General features: G+C 47.8%; 1 protein-coding gene across 6 annotated transcripts in view; it reads right to left on the bottom strand.

Moving 5' to 3' along the window:
- GRIK4 (glutamate ionotropic receptor kainate type subunit 4) overlaps window positions 1-22,336 on the bottom strand; it is a 492,838-nt gene that overhangs the window by 96,007 nt on the left and 374,495 nt on the right. For 5 of the 6 annotated variants that reach the window (XM_081541612.1, XM_081541613.1, XM_081541610.1 and 2 more), the window contains 2 exons: window positions 18,999-19,151; window positions 18,006-18,110 (listed from right to left, as the gene is read on the bottom strand). In XM_081541612.1, the coding sequence (XP_081397738.1) occupies window positions 18,006-18,110; window positions 18,999-19,151 (258 nt within the window). Of the gene's footprint in view, window positions 1-4,751; window positions 4,998-18,005; window positions 18,111-18,998; window positions 19,152-22,336 lie in introns of those variants that run through there. The other variant, XM_081541616.1, reaches the window with a different exon arrangement.

The raw sequence follows: 22,336 nt of genomic DNA, 5'->3' as shown, positions 1-22,336 counted from the left end.
TCTCTACAAAGCCTCAGCTATGGTCACACTGGCCCGTGCTGAGACCCTTCCACTCTTCTTCCACTTTGAATTAAGGATAAAGACCAGAGTCCTTAATACCAAGCCCTTCACACCCACGGGGCCCTATGAGGCCTGGCCTCTGCCCACCCTGTACGTTCATCTCATACCCTCTTTCCCGGCCTTATCTTTGTTCCAGGCAAACCTTCGAGTTTAAGTGCAATAAGCTTCTCCCCGTCACGGTCTCTTGTGCCTGCCGTTCCCTCGCTGGGACTCTCCTTGCTGCCCGACCCCCTGCCCACAGCCCCATTTCAGCTAGTTCAGGGGTTGGCAGACTGCGAGCCCAATTCAGCCCGCTGCCCGTTTCAGAAAATAACATTTTATTGGAACACAGTCACACCCGTTCATTGATGTACTGTCTGAGACATTCATCTACAACAGTAAAGCTGTGAAGTCTGAATTTTTACCCTCTGAGCCTATTTACAAGAGAAGTGTTCCAAACTTTGATCTAGTTTATATCTGTTAACCCCTCAGGCCTCAATTTAGAAATCACTACCTCTAGGAAGGCTTTCTTAACTCCCAAAGTCAAACTTCTCCCAGAACTACATTCTTTTCCTTTACAGCATCTGTCTCAGGCTGTCATTATACATTCATTAATGAGCCCATCACTCACTGCCTGTCTTTCTCCCTGGTCCACTCTCAGTCCTGCCCAGAGAAGCCACATGCCTCCCGCTCCCAAGCCCTCCTGCTCCCTCCTGCCTAAAATCACTAGAGGCTGTCATTTTGCCGCTTTGTTCTCTCCCAAATAGGTAAAAAGGGATTCATTTTTAAAGCCCTGAAGGGTTTCCTCACAACAGTACCTGCTTCCATGAGTGTGCACATGGCTCTGTAACATTTAATATTTCATGTACATTTAGATGATTGTTCTTTGCATTCAGCACTGCCAGGATCCAGTTTCTAGACAAGTTGACATAGCTCCAAGGCTGGGCAAGTCCTTCTGCTCCAGAGTCAAGAGTTTGCAAACACTTACTGATCACCTTTGCACACCGGGCACTCAGCCCCGTGATTTAATTACACAAATTCCCTTGATTCTGCATAACAGCTCTATTATCATTCCCATCTGAGAACTGTAGGCACTTTAGACAAGTTTTTGTTGAAAGAATGAATGAATGAAATAAATGAATTCATTTGGCTGAATGGATGAATGAAACTGAGACTCAGAGACATCAAACTTGCTGAGGATCACAGTTGATATGGGATGAAACTGGAATTAAAACTTGGGTTCTGTTTACTGCTCTACCATCTAGTTGGGTTAGGATAGGTACAGGCTACCCTGACTTTAAGTCCTGGGCCTTCCCACACACCTCTTTCATCACTATGAACTTGTTCTTTGGAGATTACAGCCCTGAAGGGATTCTGTGCAAGAGTCCACAAGAGTGATCTTGACCAAGGTACAGGGTAGTTTCTTAGGGATTGATCATAGGAGGTCACAAGGGGAGGGCACCAGAAGACCCACATTTTCTTAACTCTTCTGCCCTGCATAAGCTGTGTGACCTTGAGCAAGTCACTTAACCTCTCTGAATCTTCCTTAGCTGCAAAATGGAAATAAATGAATCAGCCTACCCCTAGTACAGCAATACTGTTCCCAGTCAACTGAGCTGTGTGTGTCATGGCTTTCGTGCATGCTCAGTCAGTCATGTCCGATTCTTTGCAACCCCATGGACAGTAGCCCACCAGACTCCTCTGTACATGAAATTTTCCAAGCAAGGATACTGGAGTGGGTTGCCGTTTCTTACTGCAGGGGATTTTCCCGATTCAAGGATCGAACCCTCGTCTTCCGTGTCTCCTGCATTGGCAGATGGATTCTTTACCACTGCACCACCTGGGAAGCCATGATGGCTTTTGATGAGTGATAATAAGCCATGGGAACTCAATAGCACTAAGTAGAAACGCACTGGTAGAAATGCAGCTGACCAGAAGTCAAGTTCTACCCTGTCACGTGCTATGTGGCCCTGGGAAGTCAATTTTGCTACCTGTAAGACAAGGCCCTTCTCCTCTTACTGGGATGATATGAGGCAATCACAATGGTGACAAAAGTTAGAAACCCTATCTAAACATAAGCTCCTTTTTCCAGATCCTTGTTTTCTAGGGCCATCCAAGGTTGGATGTCATAACACATGACTCACATTTTTAACCTCAGTTTCAGGGTTCAAAGTTGAAGTTTTCACTAGGAAGAATACATAAAATAATGTATTAGTGTCTCCTTGAGTACAGAGAACTAATTTCAACATACAGGCAGTAAAAGTGATGGCCTGATGTGAACCACTAGGGTTAGGAATTGAGACTCAGTTGTAGTTTGGAGTGTCTATAGTATAGGTCTGTGCCTTGATATATGACCAGTTAAAAGATTTGTAATGGAAGCCTCCATGGTGAAAACCTGGCATTAAGAAGCAAAGTGTTTACTGAATTTAAATCCAGTCTCTCCAGTCATAAAACTTCAGTTCACATGGGAGACTGGATCAGAGGTCCCTTGCCTGAGCAGGGTGACCTGGGGAACAAAGGGAGTTATTGATGTTGCCTGAAGATCTCATGTCCTCAGCCAAAATATTCTTTTAGCACAAAATATGCACTTACATGCAAAATACTGTAAAAACCCAAGATCAAAGGACAACAGTGGCAAACGGCAAAGGTAAGAGATCAAAAATAATCCTGAGGAAAGATGGGGAGACTTCATATCAAATGAGCTCTTTCTGGGCTGATTAAGCCTTTAGCTGAGTTGGTCTAACGCAGTGTTTTGTTCCACTGTGGCTGCTACCCATTAGTAGGTTAGGAAATCAATTTAGTGGGTCAAGACCTGCATTTTAAAAATGAAATATATATCCAGAACAGAGCAGAGTGCAACCCACACAGCATGGGCAACTACTGTTTCATAAGCTTTAGCTTCAATTATGTGGGGGTGGGTGTTAATGTGTGTCCTGGATTTGCAACCAAAATGCGAGTGATGCTCAAAAAGGATGAAAGGGCCTGGCACAGGGGATTCAGACACTTTGCCTGTTCACTGCTCTATAGTCAGCCCCTAGCAGAGTACCTGGAACACAACTGATGCTCAATAAAACACATTTTTGGCAATGATGAACTCCTATCCTAGTCACTTTTAACTGCAGGACTAACTCTATGAAAGTTAGGCAAGCTGATACTTTTGAGCATGTTGTTGTTTAGTCGCTAAGTCGTGTCTGACTCTTTTGCAATCCCATGGACTGAAGCCCGCCAGGATCCTCTGTCCATGAGATTTCCCAGGCAAGACTACTGGAGTGGGTTGCCATTTCCTTCTCCAGGGTATCTTATCAACCCAGGGATTGAACCCACATCTCCTGCATTGGCAGGTGTGTTCTTTACCACTGAGTCATCAGAGAAGCCCTTAGAGCATGTGCTGAATGCCACATATGGGACTAAATGCTTTACATTTGTTATTTAATCTTCCCAACTACACTATAAAGAAAGTACTATTATCATCCCATTTTATAGATTAGAAAACAGAAGTTCGAAGAGGTTAGGTTCCAAAGTTTCAGAGTTCACGCAGATTTAAACACAGGCAGGTCCACTCTGCTGCGTTGCCCCCAAGATATTAATTTTCCTGGGCTGCGGATATGTAGCTAAACATTTGGAAAACCTTTTCATTGCTGTTCCTTATCGATTGGTATTTATTGTGAAGTTTTCCTGGCTGAGAGTCCACATTCCTGGGGTCAGCCTTTGCTTTTCCTCGCCTTTGGTTCTGACTTACATATTTATGAGAGGATCGTTGAATAAAGCTTGAGGAAGGGGACAGAGGGGTTCATGGAAAAAGTAAAGCATCAGGAATTCTGGCTTCCTGACGTGGCTCTGCCCTCAACTGGCTCTGGTCTCTGAATCCCACACGTGACCACTAGTACTGGGAGCCCTCGTCTGGGCTCAGCAGAGCCCCCTTCCTCTGTGGATGCCCAGCCATCCAGCGACCTTGCGCCTGAATGACACCCCCTTGGGCAAGTCCTTGCCAACCTCTCATTCACCATCACAGAGACTCAGGCATGAAGCCCTGAACTTCTCCTTTATAGCGCTCATTGTATAATTATTTAGATATTTATTTTGTATAATTATTTGTTTCAAGTCTATTTCCTGCACTACAAAATCCATTCCATGACTAATGGGACTCTATTTTATTCCCCACATACCCCCAGTGCCCAGCATGGAATCAGCACTCAGTAAATACTTGACAATTGCATTAATAAATTCCTCTTTGGAGGTCCAGCTCCCAGGACAGCGCCTGGGTGCTCAATAAATGTGTGTCAAATTGAATTATGAAATTTCTTTGGGCAAGTCCCTTCTTTTTAGTCTTTAGTCATCTTACCTATAAAAGAAAGATCTAGTCTAGCCCCTTCCAGCTCAAATATGAATTCCTGAAAGTTCCAGGTAGGTGTATAATGCAGTATAGTTTTTCAAAGGGCTTTGGGGGAACGCCAGGAAGAGACAGCCCTGAGAGGTACAACATAAAGAGGCCCGGAAAGGTGATTGTAGAAGAGCACTAAAAGCCTGGCTGCCCAGGTATGAAAATGAAGCAGGTGGTCACCTATGAGGAGGATGCCAGGAAGGCCGCTCTCCCGCCTGCCAGGAATCAGCTCTCTCGGAGCCCCACAGCTCATGCCTGGCATCCTTTCACTGGAGAGCGTGGTCTGAGAGCTGGTCAACATGGAAATAAATATCAAAATGTTAACACATTATTATTATTATTCAATTCAACAGCTATTTATTGAGCCAGTCAGCTGCACACACTATTTACTTACACCTCAAATATTGCATATTGTTCCAGACACCACTCTTTCAGTGGAGCATAGACTAACTGGAGTGTGTTCCAAGCACATGTCTTCCCTCCTGGCTGAACTCATTACAGTTGGTTCTCATTATTCACAGTAGTTTTGTTCTAACGTTGCCACAAACACTGAATTAGGGAGACTGAACCATTTCTCCTAAGGAAAAAACAGGGTTATGTCCCTATGAGTCTCCAGTCACATTTTGATCAACCAATTAACACATAACCTCGATTTATGTGTTTTTGCTGATAGATATCTTATTTAATACATACTGTTGATTCATTAACATTGATTGAAATCATATTCTAGAAGGAACAGGTAAAGGCAGTCATGGGAAGGATGGATGAGATGTGTGGACCCAAGAAATGGAATTAAGGACAAAAGGAAGAGGCTTCAGAAAAAAAAGAATCCACCCAATAGATGGAGAAACTTTCTAATGATGACAGCTTTCTAAGATGGAATATGCAGTCCCTACAGGTAGAGTTCCTTGAATGCACTGGAGGATTCAAGCACAGACTCTACTTCATGAGAACACATTTGCAAGAATCCAAGCATTTGACTAGCACACTGGTCTAGAGGGTCTTATTAATCCTTTTGGCCTCAAGAGTGTGGGATCTAGATCACACTTCTACATCAGAGGAATCAGGAGCAAGGCCAGGGCATCAAAGGACAGATGAGGTCCTTGGACATTGTGAGAAAACAGGAGAACAGGAATATGGGGTAATGAATACAGAAAGACAAAGTCACTGTAGGAAAACTTCAGCCATTCATGAGTTTGCTCATTTCTGGTCTTCTCTCCTGGCTGAACTCATGTTTGGTTCTCATAATTCATGGTAGTTGTGTTCTGTAACATTACCACAAACATTGAATCAGGGAGACAGAACCATTTCTCCTTAGGGAAAAATAGGGCTAGGGTCCTATGAGCCTCTGGTCACAACATTTCCATCAACCAATTAATACATAATCTTGATGTATGTGTGTTTCTGCCGATAGACATCTTACTTAATACATACTGCTGATTCATTAACATTGAACAACAGCACTAAATGTCATGCCTGAACAATGTTTTTCTAATTGCCTGTATTTTCTCTGTAAGGCACATCGCAGCTTTCTTGCACTTAGGAACACTAGACAGCACTTTGGCAGTAAGTGCAGGGGTCATTTTAAATAGCAAAATCACCAGGAAAAAGCACAAAAAGGTGAAAGATGTGACACTGCAGAGACTATGAAAGAATCCTTGTTTATTGTATGAGCCCAAAGAAGAAGGCAGAGCACTGCCTTGTTGGACCCCTGCTGGGAACATGCCAGGTGACCCACTCAAATTTTTCCCTGCCACGCACACATCTGTGAAAGCACCATGAGCACTGCACTGGGGTTGTTGCTTTTGTTTAGTTGCTAAGTCTTGTCTGACTCTTCTGGACCTCATAGACTGTGGAGCCTACCAGGCTCCACTGTCCATGGGATTTCCCAGGCAAGAATACTGGTGTAGGATGCCATTTCCTTTTCCAGGGGATCTTCCTGACCCAGAGATCAAACCCTCATCTCCTGCACTGGCAGATTCTTTACCACTGAGCTACCAGGGAAGGGTTGCATTGGGGTTACAAATATATTTTAGTGAACAGACAGATTTGCAAATATGGAATCTGCAAATAATGAGGATCAACTGTACTCATCTGCACTCGAATATTTGGCTCTTGGAAAGATGTGCCCAGACTTCCATCCCTAATCCCCAATCTCTGGAATATGAAGTGGAATTGGGCCTAGCCCTCAACACTCCTCCTGCCAAAGAGAACAAATCGACAGTGGCTCTTTCCAGGGACTCTGGTGACCAATAAGTACTCACTAGGGCAGGAGTGGAGATGGGTTCATCCCACTTGGCTCTGGCTAAATATGGCTCTCTCCTCAGCGATGCTCTTGAGGAATCTAAGACTCTTCAACTAGCTTAGGGTTTCAGAAGTTAAATTTCCCTGAGTACAGCAGTGAGGGTGCTCATATCATTTTTCTCTTTGGACGAAAATACTGATTTTGATGACTTCTTTTACCTACATCTCAACTCCCTCTTTTTCCTCATATGGTCAAAAATCTCACAGACACTCTTCTAAACATTTTGGGGGCTCATCAAACTAGCATGTCAGTATACACTCAGTCATGTCCGACTCTTTGAGACCCCATGGACTGTAGCCCCTCAGGCTCCTCCGTCCATGGGATTTCCCAGGCAAGAATACTGGAATGGATTGCCATTTTCTTCTCCAGGGGATCTTCCTGACCCAGGGAGTGTACTCAAGTCTCCTGCATCTCCTGCATTGCAGACGGATTCTTGACTGCTTGAGCCATCAGGGAAGCCCAATCAAACCAGCATGGGGTGAGTTCAAGAGGAGACTGTAAACATGAAGACTCAGCTTCACAGTCCTCTTTCGCCTCCCGAAGATGGAAGGTATTTCAAATTAGCTGCTGAGGAGAAAATTTATCAGAGAGCTCAGGCATGCTTGAGATTTTTCATTTTACAAGAAAATTACTGCCCATGAACACAACACAGTCAGGGCATGGAGAGTGCCTGGCTTCATCTGTTAACTCACTGGGTAGAGAAGTTTCTCAGGGAAGCAGTTGTACTAATAACACACAGCTTTGAGATCTGAGCGGCAGATGCCAATTGAACTAATGGTTCTAATGAAGCATCTGGGCTGAAAGAAGCTGATCATGCCCCATCCTCCAAGAATCTGGAGAAGGCTGAGAAGCCATGAGGGCGGAGGAAGCTTTCAAGGATGGACCAAGGATGGTCCACTGCTGCTCCTAGGCAGACGCAGACTATGGGTGGGAGATGGCCTGTGGCTGGGCCTCACAGAGCTCCAGGAAGATGGGGAGCTTTTAGGTGGGGGAGGGCAGTGGTATCAGGAGCTCTTGTCTGGACAGGCCCCAGGCATCCTGGGGATTCTCCCAGGAGTAGAGCTGTGACTTCCGGTTTTCGTTTTCACACCCACTCAGAACCTCTGCAGAGTGGAACTGCTCATACCACCTCATGAGGGAGTAGACGAAGGACAGAGGTTGCGGGTGAAAGAAGGAGAAGGAGGGGTGGGGGAGGGCCGTGGGGAACCCATCCTGAAGTGGGGTGGGCAGCTGGCAGAATTTATTTCCACTAAGCCTGGCTGGCATGGGCTGGCCCTTGCAGCCCTCTTGCAGGATTCTGGAGTTGCTGCAGGAGTGATGTGAGCATATGGCTCAGTCCTGCTTCGTCTCTCTCTACTCTGAAGCAGGTGAGAAGTGAGATCCCAGGAATACTGCATGCATAGAGAGAGAAATATAGGAATAGACATCGCCACAAGACAACAGAACTAAAATGTGCACAATAGAGGAGAATCCTCAAAGCACGTCTATGAAAAATGTTCCATTCTGTTCTCACCATAATTTGATGACTCACATAAAGCAGATAGCATGATGACCATCATTCCTGTTTTACTGAGGATGCAATCAAGGAATGGAATGCTGGGAGCTATGAGAGCTCGGACTTGGTCTGAGCCCTTCCACAACCCCACAATGGCCTCCCTGCACACAGCTCTTTCTCACCTCCCTGAATTTTCCCTTTCCCTTGGCTCACTTGCCTGCACTCCCCACACTTCTGGCCTGGAGCCTGCCCTGCGTCTCATCAGAGCTGAGAGATGCGAGCTGCTTCCTGAGACTAAGTTAGCAGCTCTCCCTGGCTCAAGCTGGCCGAAGAGGCGCGGGAAGCCGTCACTCAGAGATGGCAAACTTCCCCAGGCTGAGTTCAGGCAGGATGCGTGATCGGGCATATTACAAGAAATAGATTTCAAACACAGCCTTTTAAAATCCCATTCCTCTGCCCAAAAGCAGCTCCCTGTTTGAAATTTCAAGTAGCTCTAATTTGTTTGCTAGCTGATGTGTGAATAAGCGTCTGCAGTCAGTGACTTTTCCATCAAAGCTGATAAGCAGGAAGCCCCTGTGCTTTGGGAGGAAGAACCAGAAGTCTGTGGGCCAGGGAGGCGGGGGGAGAGGAGACCCTTGGTGACACCCTCCCGAAGCCAGCTCATCTGCCCCTTGGCTGTCAGTCATCCTGAGGGTGGCCAGGAACGCCAGATGCCCTCATAGGAGGGGGTGCTTAATATTAATAGACTTCTAATGAACCAGAGGACTATTGCTGTTAGAGAACAGAAGCAAATGGAAAGGGAGAAATGTCAATGATTGGAGGGACTTCCGCTCCAGTTTTCAAATTCCAGCTGCCAATGAGGAGGCTTGTCATGTGATATCTCTCTTGAATGAATGAGGAGCACTGGACAAATTCCTAGGTCCCCAGGCTCCCTGCACACTCTCCAGGTCCCAGCCCTGGGCTCTGCACACCCTAGTCCCTTGTTCACAGATGCATCCTTTTTCCCAGCCCTTGCTGAGTCTCACTCCCAGCTGGGTGGTCCTCTGCTGTAGTCATGGAGTCCGCAAGGAGGCCTGTCCCTCCCCAAACCTGGAGTGACAGCAGTTCAAGGGTGCTACAGAAGAGGCAGCCACAGGGCAGGTGAAAGGAGCACCTGGAGACTCCCTGAGGGCTTCCCTGCTGGTCCGGTGGTTAAGAATCCACCTGCCAACGCAGGGACACGAGATCAACCCCTGGTCTGGGAAGATCCAACATGATTTGGGGCAACTAAGGCAGCGCACCACAGCTCCTGAAGCCAGCGCACCTAGAGTCTGTGCTCTGCAACAAGAGAAGCCACCGCGGTGAGAAGTCCGAGCACCACAACTAGACAGTAGCCCCTACTTGCCGCAACTAGAGAAAGCCTGCACGCAGCAATAAAGACCCAGTGCAGCCAAAAATAAATACATTAATTAACAGATTAATTAATTAATTAAAAAAGACTCCCTGAGAAGGGGCTCTGTGATCTGAGCTCTGGAGATGTCAGCAGGAGTAGCCCAGTGAGAAATGGGATTCAGGGTGCAGGTGTGGGTGTGAGACAGCCGGGTGTGTTGTGGAATCACCAGCTCAGGGGGGTTGGTCAGGGAGGAGGCTCCCAGGAAGGCAGACCCCAGCGTGTGACAGGCTTGCTGTGAAGCTGCCATTTACCCTGAAAGCAAACGGGGGCCACCATGGGGTTTTCAGCCCAGAACTGATGTTTCCTCCTGCCTCCTCTAGTGGGAAAGTTGGACTTGATAACCTTCCAGGTCTCCTCCAACCCTAAGAATTTCTAATGTTCTGGGAGATGTTGACAACTGTTTTAAACCTCTCGCCAATTCCCCTTCTCCCAGCCCCTTCGTTAAAAAGGAAAATTGACTTCTCAGGAACCTTCAAAGCAGCCCCCAAACCACCAATCTCTATCTCTTCTCCCTCCTCTGGAGAACCTGCTGCCTCAGAATTTCCTCCTCAATGGCCAAGTCGCGGGGAATGGCCTGCCAAGTAGCCCCCCAGCGAGGCCTCTAGTCAGGTCCACCCCTGCAGCAATCGAGGCAGCTGATTTCCAGCAATCAATCCCCATTCCTGAGTGGCTGAGCCAGGACCCACTGAGGCAGCCTCAAAGGATCTGCATATTTATGGTAAACTCCCTCCTCGGATGGAAAACGCATTCCACAGTAGCAATCACTGCGCTCTCTGAGCGGCTTCCCCGACTGGCAACCTGTCTGAGTCTTAAAGGCTGTTCTCATTAGCGCAGGTGGGACCTGAGCTGTGCCAGAGGCTCATGCAAACAGGAAAGGGGGACAGACCACGGATGTGGGGGTGGGGGGACCTGTCCATGGACCTGTTCATGACTCCCTCCTCACTGTTTCCCCAAGGCCACATGCAGGCAGTGGCAACACAGACCATCACGTGACAGTGTGTTTTGGGGATTTACTATTGTTCTTTGCTTTGGAAGTGGGAGAAGGGATCTGGAGGGGGGGCAGACCCCAGCAGGTCTGCTTAAGTTGTATCAAAGCAACAGACACTTCCTGGTCTTCTGGCTGCGAGCGCCACAATAACAAGTGTAGCTGCCTTTATACTACTCTGATGCAGCTGAAGCACGTTCTAGAGCCACAAACACTGGACCACCCCACCCAGACCTCCAAGGAAGACGCCAGATGCGCCTGTTTCGGGGTGGGGGGCGTGGGGCTTCTGCAGGCAAAGGGGCAGCACAGGAGATCAAAGAGAGGCATCCTGTACTCCCAGCAACTGGTGAGACCTGCAGGAACTTTGAGAAGTGGGAGACTGGAGTCCCTGAACTTTTAGAAGACACTGTATCCCTAATTCTCAGTTTGTAAGAGTGACTCACAAAAGCCATCTTGCCCATCCTCCTGCCTCTGGTTAGCACTACACTCAAGTCCTTCCATGAAATCAGACCCTTGGAAAGCTGGGTTTGTATCAGCTTGGGAAAACAAAACATGGCTGCCGACTCACAATGTTTTTATCTGCCTACTTCTGGCCATTTCTGCCAATCTCCATCTTCATACACACAGAGTTAAATGGATCCATAGTCCATGAAAAGGTGGCTCAGGACTGGTTTCTATGAAAAAATCATGTGAAAACAACTCTGTATATTTTGGAAGTGGTGACTAGGGGCAAGAGGAGTAGTTTATTCCAAGGGCTGCAGTTCAGAAAGAACCAAAATTTGAAGACTGATTCCAGTAAGCAGGTTAATGTGGTAAACAAAAATGGAACGTTTTGAGTGAGGGAGGTGAAAGTCCCATGATGCTCTCAACTATGTGCCACTTAGCTTCATCTGGAGCCTGGTCCCCACTTTAAAGTCTTTACTGAATTTGCTACAATATTCCTTCTGTTGTTTTACATTCTAGTTTTTCAGCCATGAGGCATGTGGGACCTTAGCCCCATGATCAGGGATCAAACTTGAACCCCCTGCATTGGAAGATGAAGTCTTAACCACTGGACCACCGGGGAAGTCCTAGGTCTCATGTTTTAACAGAGCCCTAGACAAACCAAAAGGCATTTATGGTAAGAAATTTGTCAACTGTGTCACACTGGGAATGGCTAGGGGCGATTTGGGGAAGGAAAATGTCAGAGGGGCAGGACAACTCCAGCACTGGACAGTGACTGTTGGCTGTAATTTTTGCCTTTCCCCAAAGATGAGGAGCTCTGGAAGGAATCATGACTCATTTATCTCACATTCCCAGCCTTAACACAAAGTAGATGCTCAAAAAAATTTTTATGCTAAGTTTCAGAGAAGAATGAATGAAATGAAATCAAATTATGTTTAAATATTTGAAGAGCTGGTAAAAAAGAGAGGGAGAGAGAAAACTGATTGTTCTGGGCTGCTTAATGGGGCAGGGTTAGGAGGCAGGTTTTGACTCGGTGCCTGGAAGCTTCTGGAATGTGTCCCTGGGGTGGCACTGAATTCCCTAGCCAAGGATGTGCTCAAGGAGAGGCTGTAAGGCTGCTTCCCTCAGGGATGCTGTGGAGAACATTCTTGCGTTGGGTTGGAAGATCAGACCAGAGGCCTCAAGGGTCTCCTCCAGCTTGTTCTGGGCCATTCTGCAGAGCAGAAGGACCAGGGACCATGAAAACAGCTACATCTGGACTCAGCTCTTAAATTTGGAACTAACTAGCTGAATGGATGGAGGCTTCCCAGGTGGCTCAGTGGTAAAGAATCTGCCTGCCAATGCAAGAAACACAGGAGATGAGGGTTTGATCCCTGGTCCAGGAAGATCTCATGGAGAAAGGAATGACAACCCACTTCAATATTCTTGCCTGGGAAATCCCATGGACAGAGGAGCCTGGTGGGCGATAGTCCATGGCGTTGCAGAGTTGGACATGACTGAACAGCTGAGCACAACAGCTGAATGGATGAGGACCATGATTTTCTCTCAGTTTCTTTACTTGCAAGATGGAGAGACTAGTTTTATGCATGGTCGATAAAAGGATGAGAAATTTTAAGTACACAAAACACCCAGCACAGCTCACCTTGTAGCAGACACCCAGTAAGGGGTATCCATTCTCATTATGTCAGCAGAGTCAGCTTTCTGTCTAACCATAGTCGAGCAGAACAGAGTGCTACGCAAGTTGAGTTTCAGTAATCCTGGAGCTTAGCCAGGCCAGACGTTGAGGGGTTACCATCTTCATTGCACAGAGGGAGAAAGTTGAGGTACCCTGTTGCGATACACAGTGAGCCAATCGAAAAGTGTTGATCCCACCTCCCTGGCCTCATCCCTTCCTCTCCCAAAGGCTTAATTAGAGCCTGTTAAGCCATTTCCGATCCTCAGATGAAAGGTGTATTCATCTTATTACAGCCCTAACAAAGTCGCTGGGGGCCTGCTCAGAATCTCTGATCTTTAAACCAAGTTAAAATGAAGGAAATTAAGGGCCCGCTGATGCTGTGCTTCATTTTCCCCTTGCCTGTTTCAAATATGATTTCTTGCAAATTAGGCAGGGAGATTATATTATTCTGATACCACCCAGGACATCTTTTGGAAAATGGGGAGGGAGAATTTGGGATAGAGATAGGAGATCTCATACAGGCAAAAACTGGGGGCTGAAGCTAGCAAACCTTGTCCGGGTTTGGACATGTTCCTTCCAGGACACTGTAGGGAACATTTTCCCCTAAACAGCCTCCAATGGAAGCTCTACAGATGGAAAACCCTCTCCAAACAGAATCAAAACAGTAATTTTTTAAATGGTAAAAAAAAACCCTGAAATTCTAAAAGACTATTTTTAAAATGGTAATAATCCCTTAATCAGCCACTGGCAGGGACTCTGGTATTTGGTTCAGACGTTTTACCAATTACAACCCACTGGGTCCCTGCATGGTGCTTTCTAAATAATCAAACCCAGCTCTTAACAGTCACTCGCCCAGACAGGAAGAGAAAGAACAAAACCAAATCCAAATGAGAAGATGCCATTACTAAAGAAAGCCCAGCCCAGCGGGTCACCAGGAGCCAGGTGCCGTCCTGGTTTGGAGCAGGTCGCAGCAAGTTAAGGTGTTTTGATTTGGAGGCTTAGGGATTCCAGGAAAGTGAGAAAAGGCAGAAGTGGGAGACCCATGAGCATGGACTTGGGAGTCAGACAAGCCTAAGTGTGAATTCCAGCTCTGTGCCCAGAGTCCTTGCTATTTGTGGACTTGGGCCAAGTTCCTTAGCAACCCTGAGCTTTGTTTTCCTCACTTGTCAAGTGCGAGTTTTATCTACCTTGAAGGGCTCCCCCCAGATCAGAAGTGACCTGTGCAAAGCGCCCATGTGTTCTCTGTGGTACCAAACAGGTCCTCAAGAGATATTATTTCCCTGCTACGTGTCACTCTCCCCTCCCCTGCCAGCATCACTGATGATGGAGTTGGAAGAATAGTACAGCAGTTATACTGAGATACCCCTGACATCCCTCCTATCCTGGAAGAGAAGCCCAATTAATTATCAGTCCCTAAACCATCTCTTCATCCTGTAATAAGCAGGGGAAGGACACCTGTCAAGAGGCGAAGACTGGGTCGGTGATTGGGATGGGACCTGGGGACCAGAGCTGCAGAGCTACATCTGTGCTCATGATACATCCTGCAGGGTTCTCACTGCTACTCATGGAACGTGAGCCAGACAGGCAAGCAGCAAGATGGTCTCCAGATTTGTTGAAGGGAAATGGGTAACAGAAGAGGATTACTGTGATGCACTTTATAAGTCCAATCAAGGATGTGTGTCCCTTGGGGTAGCTGAAGGTCAAAAAAAACACCACCCTATTTAATGGTCACTTCTGCAGCAGATTCCAGTCAACATTAGCTCAAAAAAGATGAGGGTGGGATACGGGGGGCGGGGAGGGTCAAGCCTATTCTTAGAGGCTACAGTGTGTATTTGTCAAAGGTAAGCCTGTGGACTGGGGCTTCCCTGATGGCTCAGTGGGTAAAGAAGGTGGCACAGTGGTGAAGAATCTGTCTGCAGGAGATGGGGGTTCAATCCCCAGGTCGGGAATATCCCCTGGAGGAGGAAATGGAACCCACTCCAGTATTCTTGCTTGGAAAATTCCATGGTGGGCTACACTCCATGGGGTCGCAAAGAATCAGACATGACCAAGCACACGGAGCACAGCCCATAGCCCACCAGCATGATAATCATCTATCCGGTGCTAGTTAAGAAGATGCAGATTCCTGGGAAGCACCCAGTTTTACTAACTCCATGTATGACTGTAGTGCTTAGGAACATACATTTGAAGGCAAGCACCATGGGTCATTCTTGCACACACCTGGGTTTGAGAAGCCCTACCCTCCACCAATAATAGGTGCTGTGGAAGATGGGGCAGCAGCCGTCTCTGAGCAGAACCCCTTGCTGGGCTGGGCCTGGGTCAAGGGGTGGGTGCCAGTGGCTGGAGATGCTGTCTCCTAATGACTCAGGCGGCTCTGCAGCCCAGCAGCTGGGAAAAGCAGCCTGAGTGGCAGCTGGTGGAGAAGCAGAGGTAAGGTGAAGAGGCACTCCGAGGCTAATGAGCTGTTCTTCAAGTGGAGGGTGGGATCAGGGCCAACAGCCAACTCTGCCACGGCAGGTGTCGCCTGATAGAAGTGGGCTCTTTCTCGGGAGCATTAGAAAGCAGGGCTGAAGGCCAAGGGAAGTTTTCCAAAGCCTGAGCCTGGGCTTTCTATGGAGTGAGCCTGGGTTTGGCATCCTCGTTGTTCTCCTAACTTCTGTTTTTCTTATCCTCTCTTTTACCTGACCCTGTTTTACTTTTCCTGTAGCCCTTACCTCCACTGATGTATTATACAGTATTTGTTTGCCTCCTGTCTGTCCCCTACTGGAATACAAGCTCCACGGAAGCAGACACTAAGCCCGTTTTTAATCTTTGTCTAGAAGGCAGCCTGGCACATTGTAGGAACGAACTCTCTCTCTCTCTCTCTCTCTCTCTATATATATATATATATATATATAAAATGATGATGATGATTTAGTAGCTAAGTTGTGTCTGACTCTTGCAACTCCAGGGACTATAGCCCACCGGGCTCCTCTGTCCATGGAATTCTCCAGGCAAGAATACTGGAGTGGGTTGCCATTTCCTTCTCCAGAGATCTTCCCAACCCAGGAATCAAACCTGGGTCTCCTGCACTGCAGGTAGATTCTTTACCAACTGAGCTACGAGGGAAGCCCATATGTATATATTGAAAAAAATGAATAAACATTCCTTACTTCACATCCCCCACTGGGACTCAGGAAGTCAGCCTGACAATTTTCCTACAGATGGGCGGCTTCATTTGTTCGGGAATTATGAGCCCAAGGGCACGATTTGAGTTTAAGAACCTGAAATTGCACTTATTTTTTCCATGTCAATCTCTCTTGCCAGACTGTGGGCTCTCTCAGTGCAGGAACTGTGTCTTTTCCATTTTGTTTCCTCCATGCCCAGCCCAGTGCTTGACACACAGGACAGGCTCACAATCTGTGACAGCCGTGAAATGACCATTTTGTGATCCTCCATCCCGTAGTTTCTGACTGCCTACCTCACTCCCGCCCCATTTGGGAAGTTATGAAAAACGGTCGCTGATGTCATTGCTTCAAGATCACGGAGCTCCGGCCCTGAGCTAAGAGCAGTCGTTAACATAGCTCCTCTGTCAGTCTGGGACTCTTGCCTTTTACTTTATTGTCTTCCCAGAAGGGTGATCTGCCCTTGCAATCAAGCATAATTGCTTTCCTCCTAGAAGGAACTCCATTGGCCCTGGTGAGATGAGCTGAATCAGAGCCTCTCAGACACAGGGACCAAGTGGAAGGATGCAGGTGTGATAGTCCTTCCAGCACAGCCCAGGGTGTCACCCAGATCATCTTTGGGGTCTGTTCCTGGGTCCTCCACTAGGTCTACCCAATCAGACTCCTGTGGGGTGGAGTCTAAAAAATCTGCATTTTCCACAAATTACCAAGGTGATTCTGATGCCTAATTTGTCATACTGGTTAAGAACTTGGGCTTTAGAGTCAGAAATGCTTGAATTCAAAACCAGCTGCCATGACTACATTGTTCAAGATCGAATCAGTCTGTCTCCTGGAGCCTCAGTTTCCTCACGTGTAAAATGGGGATTAATAAGAAGTAACTACTTTGTGGGATTAAAAGGGAAAATATGAATATGTACTTCATGTGGTAAATGGCTCATGGTTAGAGTTTAATGAATGAAAACCCCTATGATAATGATGATGGTGGTAGTAGTGAAAATGATAGAGATGGTGGTGGTGATGAAGATGATGGTGATGATGATGGTGAAGGTGGTGGTGGTGATGAAGATGATGATGATGGTGGTGGCGGTGATGGTGAAGGTGATGGAGATGGTGACAGTGATGGTGAAGATCAGAGTGATGGTGAAGATCATGGCGATGGTGATCATGAAGATGATGGTGATGGGGGGGTGGTAAAGATGATGGTAGTGGTGTTGGTGAAGAAAATGATGATGATGATTCCTCTTAATCTCCTGGAAAGGTGATTCTGCAACCTCTTCAGTGGTATGTTTCGTTAGCCACTCTGATAGTCAGGAGGCTCTTCAATATGTCTGCTTCCTGCTATAATTAGTGCATCATTTTCTGCTTTTAATGTTTTCCTAAGGTTGGAGAAAGGCTACACTAAGAATAAAGAATTTACTATTAGAGTGATGGAGAGGTTGGGAGACCTTCAGAGAGGCACTTGGAGTGACTGCCAGAATCCCTGTTTCCTCTGATGTAAGAGAATCGGAGGAAAGGAGAGAGAGAAGGTTAATGCAGGAGGATGAGAAAGGCGGGGCGAGTTGAAAGGAGCTCCAGAGGATGAAGCACCCCTGAGTTGGGCAGGGAGCAGCCAGGAGAGGAGGGGTGTGATTGGCACGGCAGGGGGGTGGGGGTGGGTTGGTCAGAAAAGAGCTGACAGGAGAGAACTGAACACTGAAAGGATTCCTCAAACCCCATGGGATGGGATCTGATCTGTATGTGACCAGCAAGCAACCTGGAAACTAACACTGGTCCCAGGATTAGGGTGAGATTCAGAAAGCAGAATAATCCACATGGTAGAATTCCCTCCTTATACAATGCCCCTCTGTCTGCCCTCTCCCCCCATGAAACACAGTTGCCTCCCTCTTGGTGTTCTGCTGGGGCTGCGACCCCTGATCCACACTGGCTGATCCTGGTGCAGGAAGAGGAGAAGCCAGGTGCGGGAGCCTTGCACTGGACAGGACCTGCTGCTCTGGGGATGACAGCAGGAGGTCATCCTGAGCGCCAAATGCGCTGGGGACAGAGATGGGAGCAAGGAGGAGGGATCTGCCAGCAGGCAAGGCTTACCTGCCGGAAACCATTCCTTGTGAACTGCAAGATTTTCAAGGCATAGTTGGACCTCTGGCCTTTGCTGTTGAATTCAATGTGGCCGGTGAGACCTTCCAATTCTACCTGTCCAAGAGAGAGTGAGTTACAGCACCAAATAGGCCCAGCCTTCCATGTGGCCTGGAGCAAGCATTCCGCCATACTAGTGAAGGATGCACAAGAGAGGGGAAGCCGTCAAGACCCATTCTCCTGTCTACCTCTCGGCCGCAGGATCTTGAGACTATGAAAGTGATGTCTCTGGAACCAGTTCAGACTTGGCTGGGGTTGGAGGAGGAAAGGATGCCCCACACCCAGTGACCTCATAGCTGCTGCATAAACCATCTAGGTACTGAGATGCTAGCTTGACCTCAGATCCCCCGGAGCTCCTCCTCCACGCCCTTGGCTGTGAATAGCATCTATGCTCCTTGGGCAGCTGCTCACCCATCTCTAAGCTGCAGGAAGTCAGGATGACCTGACTCTAGCTGCAAAATTCCAGCCGCTCTGCACCAGGTTTCTCTGATGGGAGATGGCTTTTTCCTGGGCTAGAATCCATATCCATCCCACCAGTGGAAGCTTGGCTGGGAGAACTCTGGGGGAACTTAGCATCAGGTCAGAAGTGTTGAGCCTGCAACTTCCTAAGGGGCCACCAGCCATGGCAGCATCATCCATCCATCCCCACATGTGCAGAGCTTTGCAGGGACCAGGTCTGAGCCAAGAATCCAGGGAGCGCCTAGCAGTCTAAGGCTCAAGGGTCATTGCCCTGCAAACAAACTTGCCATGGATTCTCGGTGGTTTTTAGGGATTAGGGAGCAACTGGGACTGATGGTCCCCTGAATGGGATCACCACAGATCATTGTTTTACCCGTGGCTGTGATGTACTGGGGAGGCCTGGAGGTAAGTGGCCTTGAATGGTGCCCTCCCCGCTCCTCCCCTTGCAGGCTGGGCATGGCCCGCAGGGGCCCCAGCGCCCCTCACCATGCGCAGGTAGTTCATGAGGCTGGTGCCGTGCTGCCAGATCTGGGCTGAGCCACAGGACAGGGGCTTCACACCGATCTCCTGGCTGCGGTTCAGCTCCTGCACCGCGGTCACCACAGCATAGACGGCGTCAAACAGCAGGGCCGAGGACAGCTGAGGTGGAGAGACAAAGTGATGGGTATAAAGGAGGGAAAGGAAAATGAGGAAGAGGAAAAAGCAAAACAAAGAAGTGAGGGCATGTCTCTGATGCCCTGGGTCCACCTCTCCCTGGAGACTTGCAGGCACAGCTCACCACACCATTTCTAGCATCCTCCCACCAGGCCCCAAGCTCTTTCCTGCCACATGGTTGCCGCTTCCCACATCGTCTGGGATGCGGTTGTCTTGGCTGATGCTCCATCATTAGCAAACGATCCAGATGCCGAGAGATTGGCACGTGTCTATCTGCAGTATTCTCTGGCATTTGGCCTTCAAGATTCTTCAGGTGCTTGTAAATAATTACAAGTTCAACAAGGTATGCTGGGGCTGAGGAGGAGGAAGAAGATGGAAGGACCATCCTCATGGTCCCTGTCTTCTCTCCATCTGTATCTTGTCTTCAGAGAGGTGACCCAGGTGATGTATCCCCAGTGTGCTCTGGTCTTCATGAGTCCTTTCTGTGGTCCAGCTTGGGCTGCCCGAGCTCCTGAAACCTCCTAAGCCCTGAACATCTTCTTTTCCCAGCTTAGTCTCCAAAGGTCCTCCGTCTGTCACCAGATAGCTCTTCTCTCCCAGGCTCTTGGCAATCAGCCCAGGTCTCTCACTGGGATCCTCCAGCAGCTTCTCTGAAACCTTGTGTTCCATCCACACTCCTCCAGCTTATTCCTCCCTCCCCGTCCCCCATCACCAATTTCACCTCCGATGGTGTGAGAGCCTGTTATCTAACTTCTGGCTCATCAGCTTTTCCACCCCACTGCGGGTCTCCATCCCGAAGCATCTTTTGGATCTCCCAGTTGCTTTCTCCCCCTACTATTATTTACTAATTTAGCTCTGGAAAGCATTTGGCACTGCAGCTGGGGAAAGTCCTGATACCCAACTAGTGCTCCATCCAGGTTTCCACTCCAAGGTCTTCAAAACCCACCATCCCTGCTCCTTCCCGTCTTCCATTCTCTTTCCCTTTCAGAGCCCTCGCTGTCTTTCTGTGGCTTCTGCTCCCCATCCGTGTGGGCATGCCTCTAGGTCCTGTCTCTGCTTCTCCTGTCCTTGTCTCTTCTAAATATTAAATCCCCCAAATGACTCAATCCTCATTTAAAATCCTCTCCTCTTTCTTGGCTCGAAATGTTCCTTGGCAAACACCCGCGATTCTCTTGTTTTTATATTTTCATTTGTTTCTTCATTGCTATCTTCTTTGAAGCTGTTTGTAAATTGTTTAGGGGAATGAAAGACTGTATAAATTAAGATGAATAAATCTGACTCAAGGAATAGCAGTTGAATTTCTCCCCCATCCATCAGAATAAAAATAAGAGTATCTTTTAAACACACCACTATAACCCTTATCTCCCCCAACCCTCCCCCAGATCACTGGATTCCCGGAGTCCTCTTGGGTGTCCGTTCGTCTCTGAACCTCTGTCGCTTAAACTATGATCCCCAGCATAATTCCAGGACAGAAACCATTAAAATTTCATGGAATAGTTCTTACAATCTGGATTTTATTCAATGAAATAAACACTTAATTACAAACAGCTGTTTTAGCCCAAATTCTAATTACTTAATCTAGCCATCTGTAATTTTAATGATTTTCTACGATTTTTGTTCTTTGCTGCGTGATGAATGGGAGTGGCATATGAAATTAGCAGGGACATGTCTTCGTTGAAGACTGTCTTCTGCTCAGGCAGAAAGCATGGTTGTGGTTTGCTGGCAGCCGCCAGGCAGGCACGGCCTGGTGGGGGCAGCACTGAGGACTTTTTTTTAGTGGTCACCCTTCTGTACAGCCACTCCCTCTCTGTGCCCTTAGAACTGGGCCCCCATTCCAACAAGCTCCACCTGGAACATCATGGTCCCACAGGGAAGATGAGGAAGAGAGGGAGACACACTTCAGTTGGGAGAAAAAGAAGTAAAAGAGAAGAAAATGCAAAGAAAATGTGGAGTGTGGGAGAGAAAGAAGAACAGAAAGAGCAAGAAGGGAAGAAGGTTGTAGTGACAGAGGAAAGTGGAAAGGGCAGAGTGAGGGGGAGGAGATGAGAAGGAAAAAGAGAACAGAACTGATGGAGATGGGAGAGGACCACGGAGGAAAGAGAGAGGAGGAGAGTGGTCCTTCCCAGATGGAACATCTCTTTAGGAAGCTTAGTCGGGAGACAAACCGGGCTGTGCGTTCCTGGAACTGATTCTTTCTCACCTTCCAGCTCCCAGCAGATGAAGGAGCTAGGCTGTTTGTGCTGGGAATTTCCACCCCCAGAGAGATAGGAAGAGGCACTGCTTTTCAAAAGGTAGGTGCTGAAGCGAGAAGCCTTGAGAAAGATGAGCTTCACATTCGTCAAGGGGAAGAGTTCCTACATTACCTTCCCTTCAGACACCGTGGCTGGAAGGTTCTATAAGCTAGATTCCAGACTTCGCTGTGGCACCATCCTCTGGAGCTCCTCCGCAAGGCCCCCTGGCTCTCCTGCACCTCAGTTTTCTCATTTGTTCAACAAGGGGAGCATGACTGCTCTTGTCTGTTATTATGGTGCCATGAAGAGGAAGAAGAGGTCCAGGTGGGATTATTCAAGCATCAGTGGTTCAGCATTCTATCTGTTCTCACTCCTTGACTCTGAGTCTGTGAGTGTGGCTTTCTTTGGCCAACTAAGTGAGGTTGAAGTCACAGTGTGCCCATCCTGGGAGCCTAGGACTCAGAGGCCTTGTGCATTTCCACTGGCTTTGCCACCCTCCTGCCACCACCATGAGAGAACATGCCAGGCCAGCCTGCTGGGCTAGAAGGATGAGAGCTATGTGGAGCCCCAGCCTGGATCAGCCAACTCCTAGGTATTGAATGAGCTCATCCAGATCAACAGAGCTGCCCGGCTGAGCCAGCTTAGATGAGCTGATCCCTGGTTGACCCTCAGATGCATGAGCTCCATAAATGTTCATTGTTGTAAGCTGGTGAGATCTGGGGGCTGGTTGTTACAAACCTGGCATTGCAAAAGCTACCTGATACACTTATTAGTGCTTCTTGAAATATCCGCCAGATAAAATGTTAAATAAGTTCATTCAATGCATGTAGTGGAAGAAGTGGTGAAGTGTTAGTCGCTCAATCGTGTCCTACTCTTTGCGACCCCCACAGATTGTAGCCCACCAGGCTTCTCTGTCCGTGGAATTCTCTAGGCAAGAAT

The sequence above is a fragment of the Giraffa tippelskirchi genome, chromosome 11, assembly GCF_054371585.1.
Source record: "Giraffa tippelskirchi isolate mGirTip1 chromosome 11, T2T-mGirTip1v1.2.pri, whole genome shotgun sequence".
NCBI lineage: Eukaryota > Metazoa > Chordata > Mammalia > Artiodactyla > Giraffidae > Giraffa > Giraffa tippelskirchi.
The sequence above is the reverse complement of the archived record's forward strand: the minus strand, read 5'-3'. Positions and strand labels throughout refer to the sequence as shown.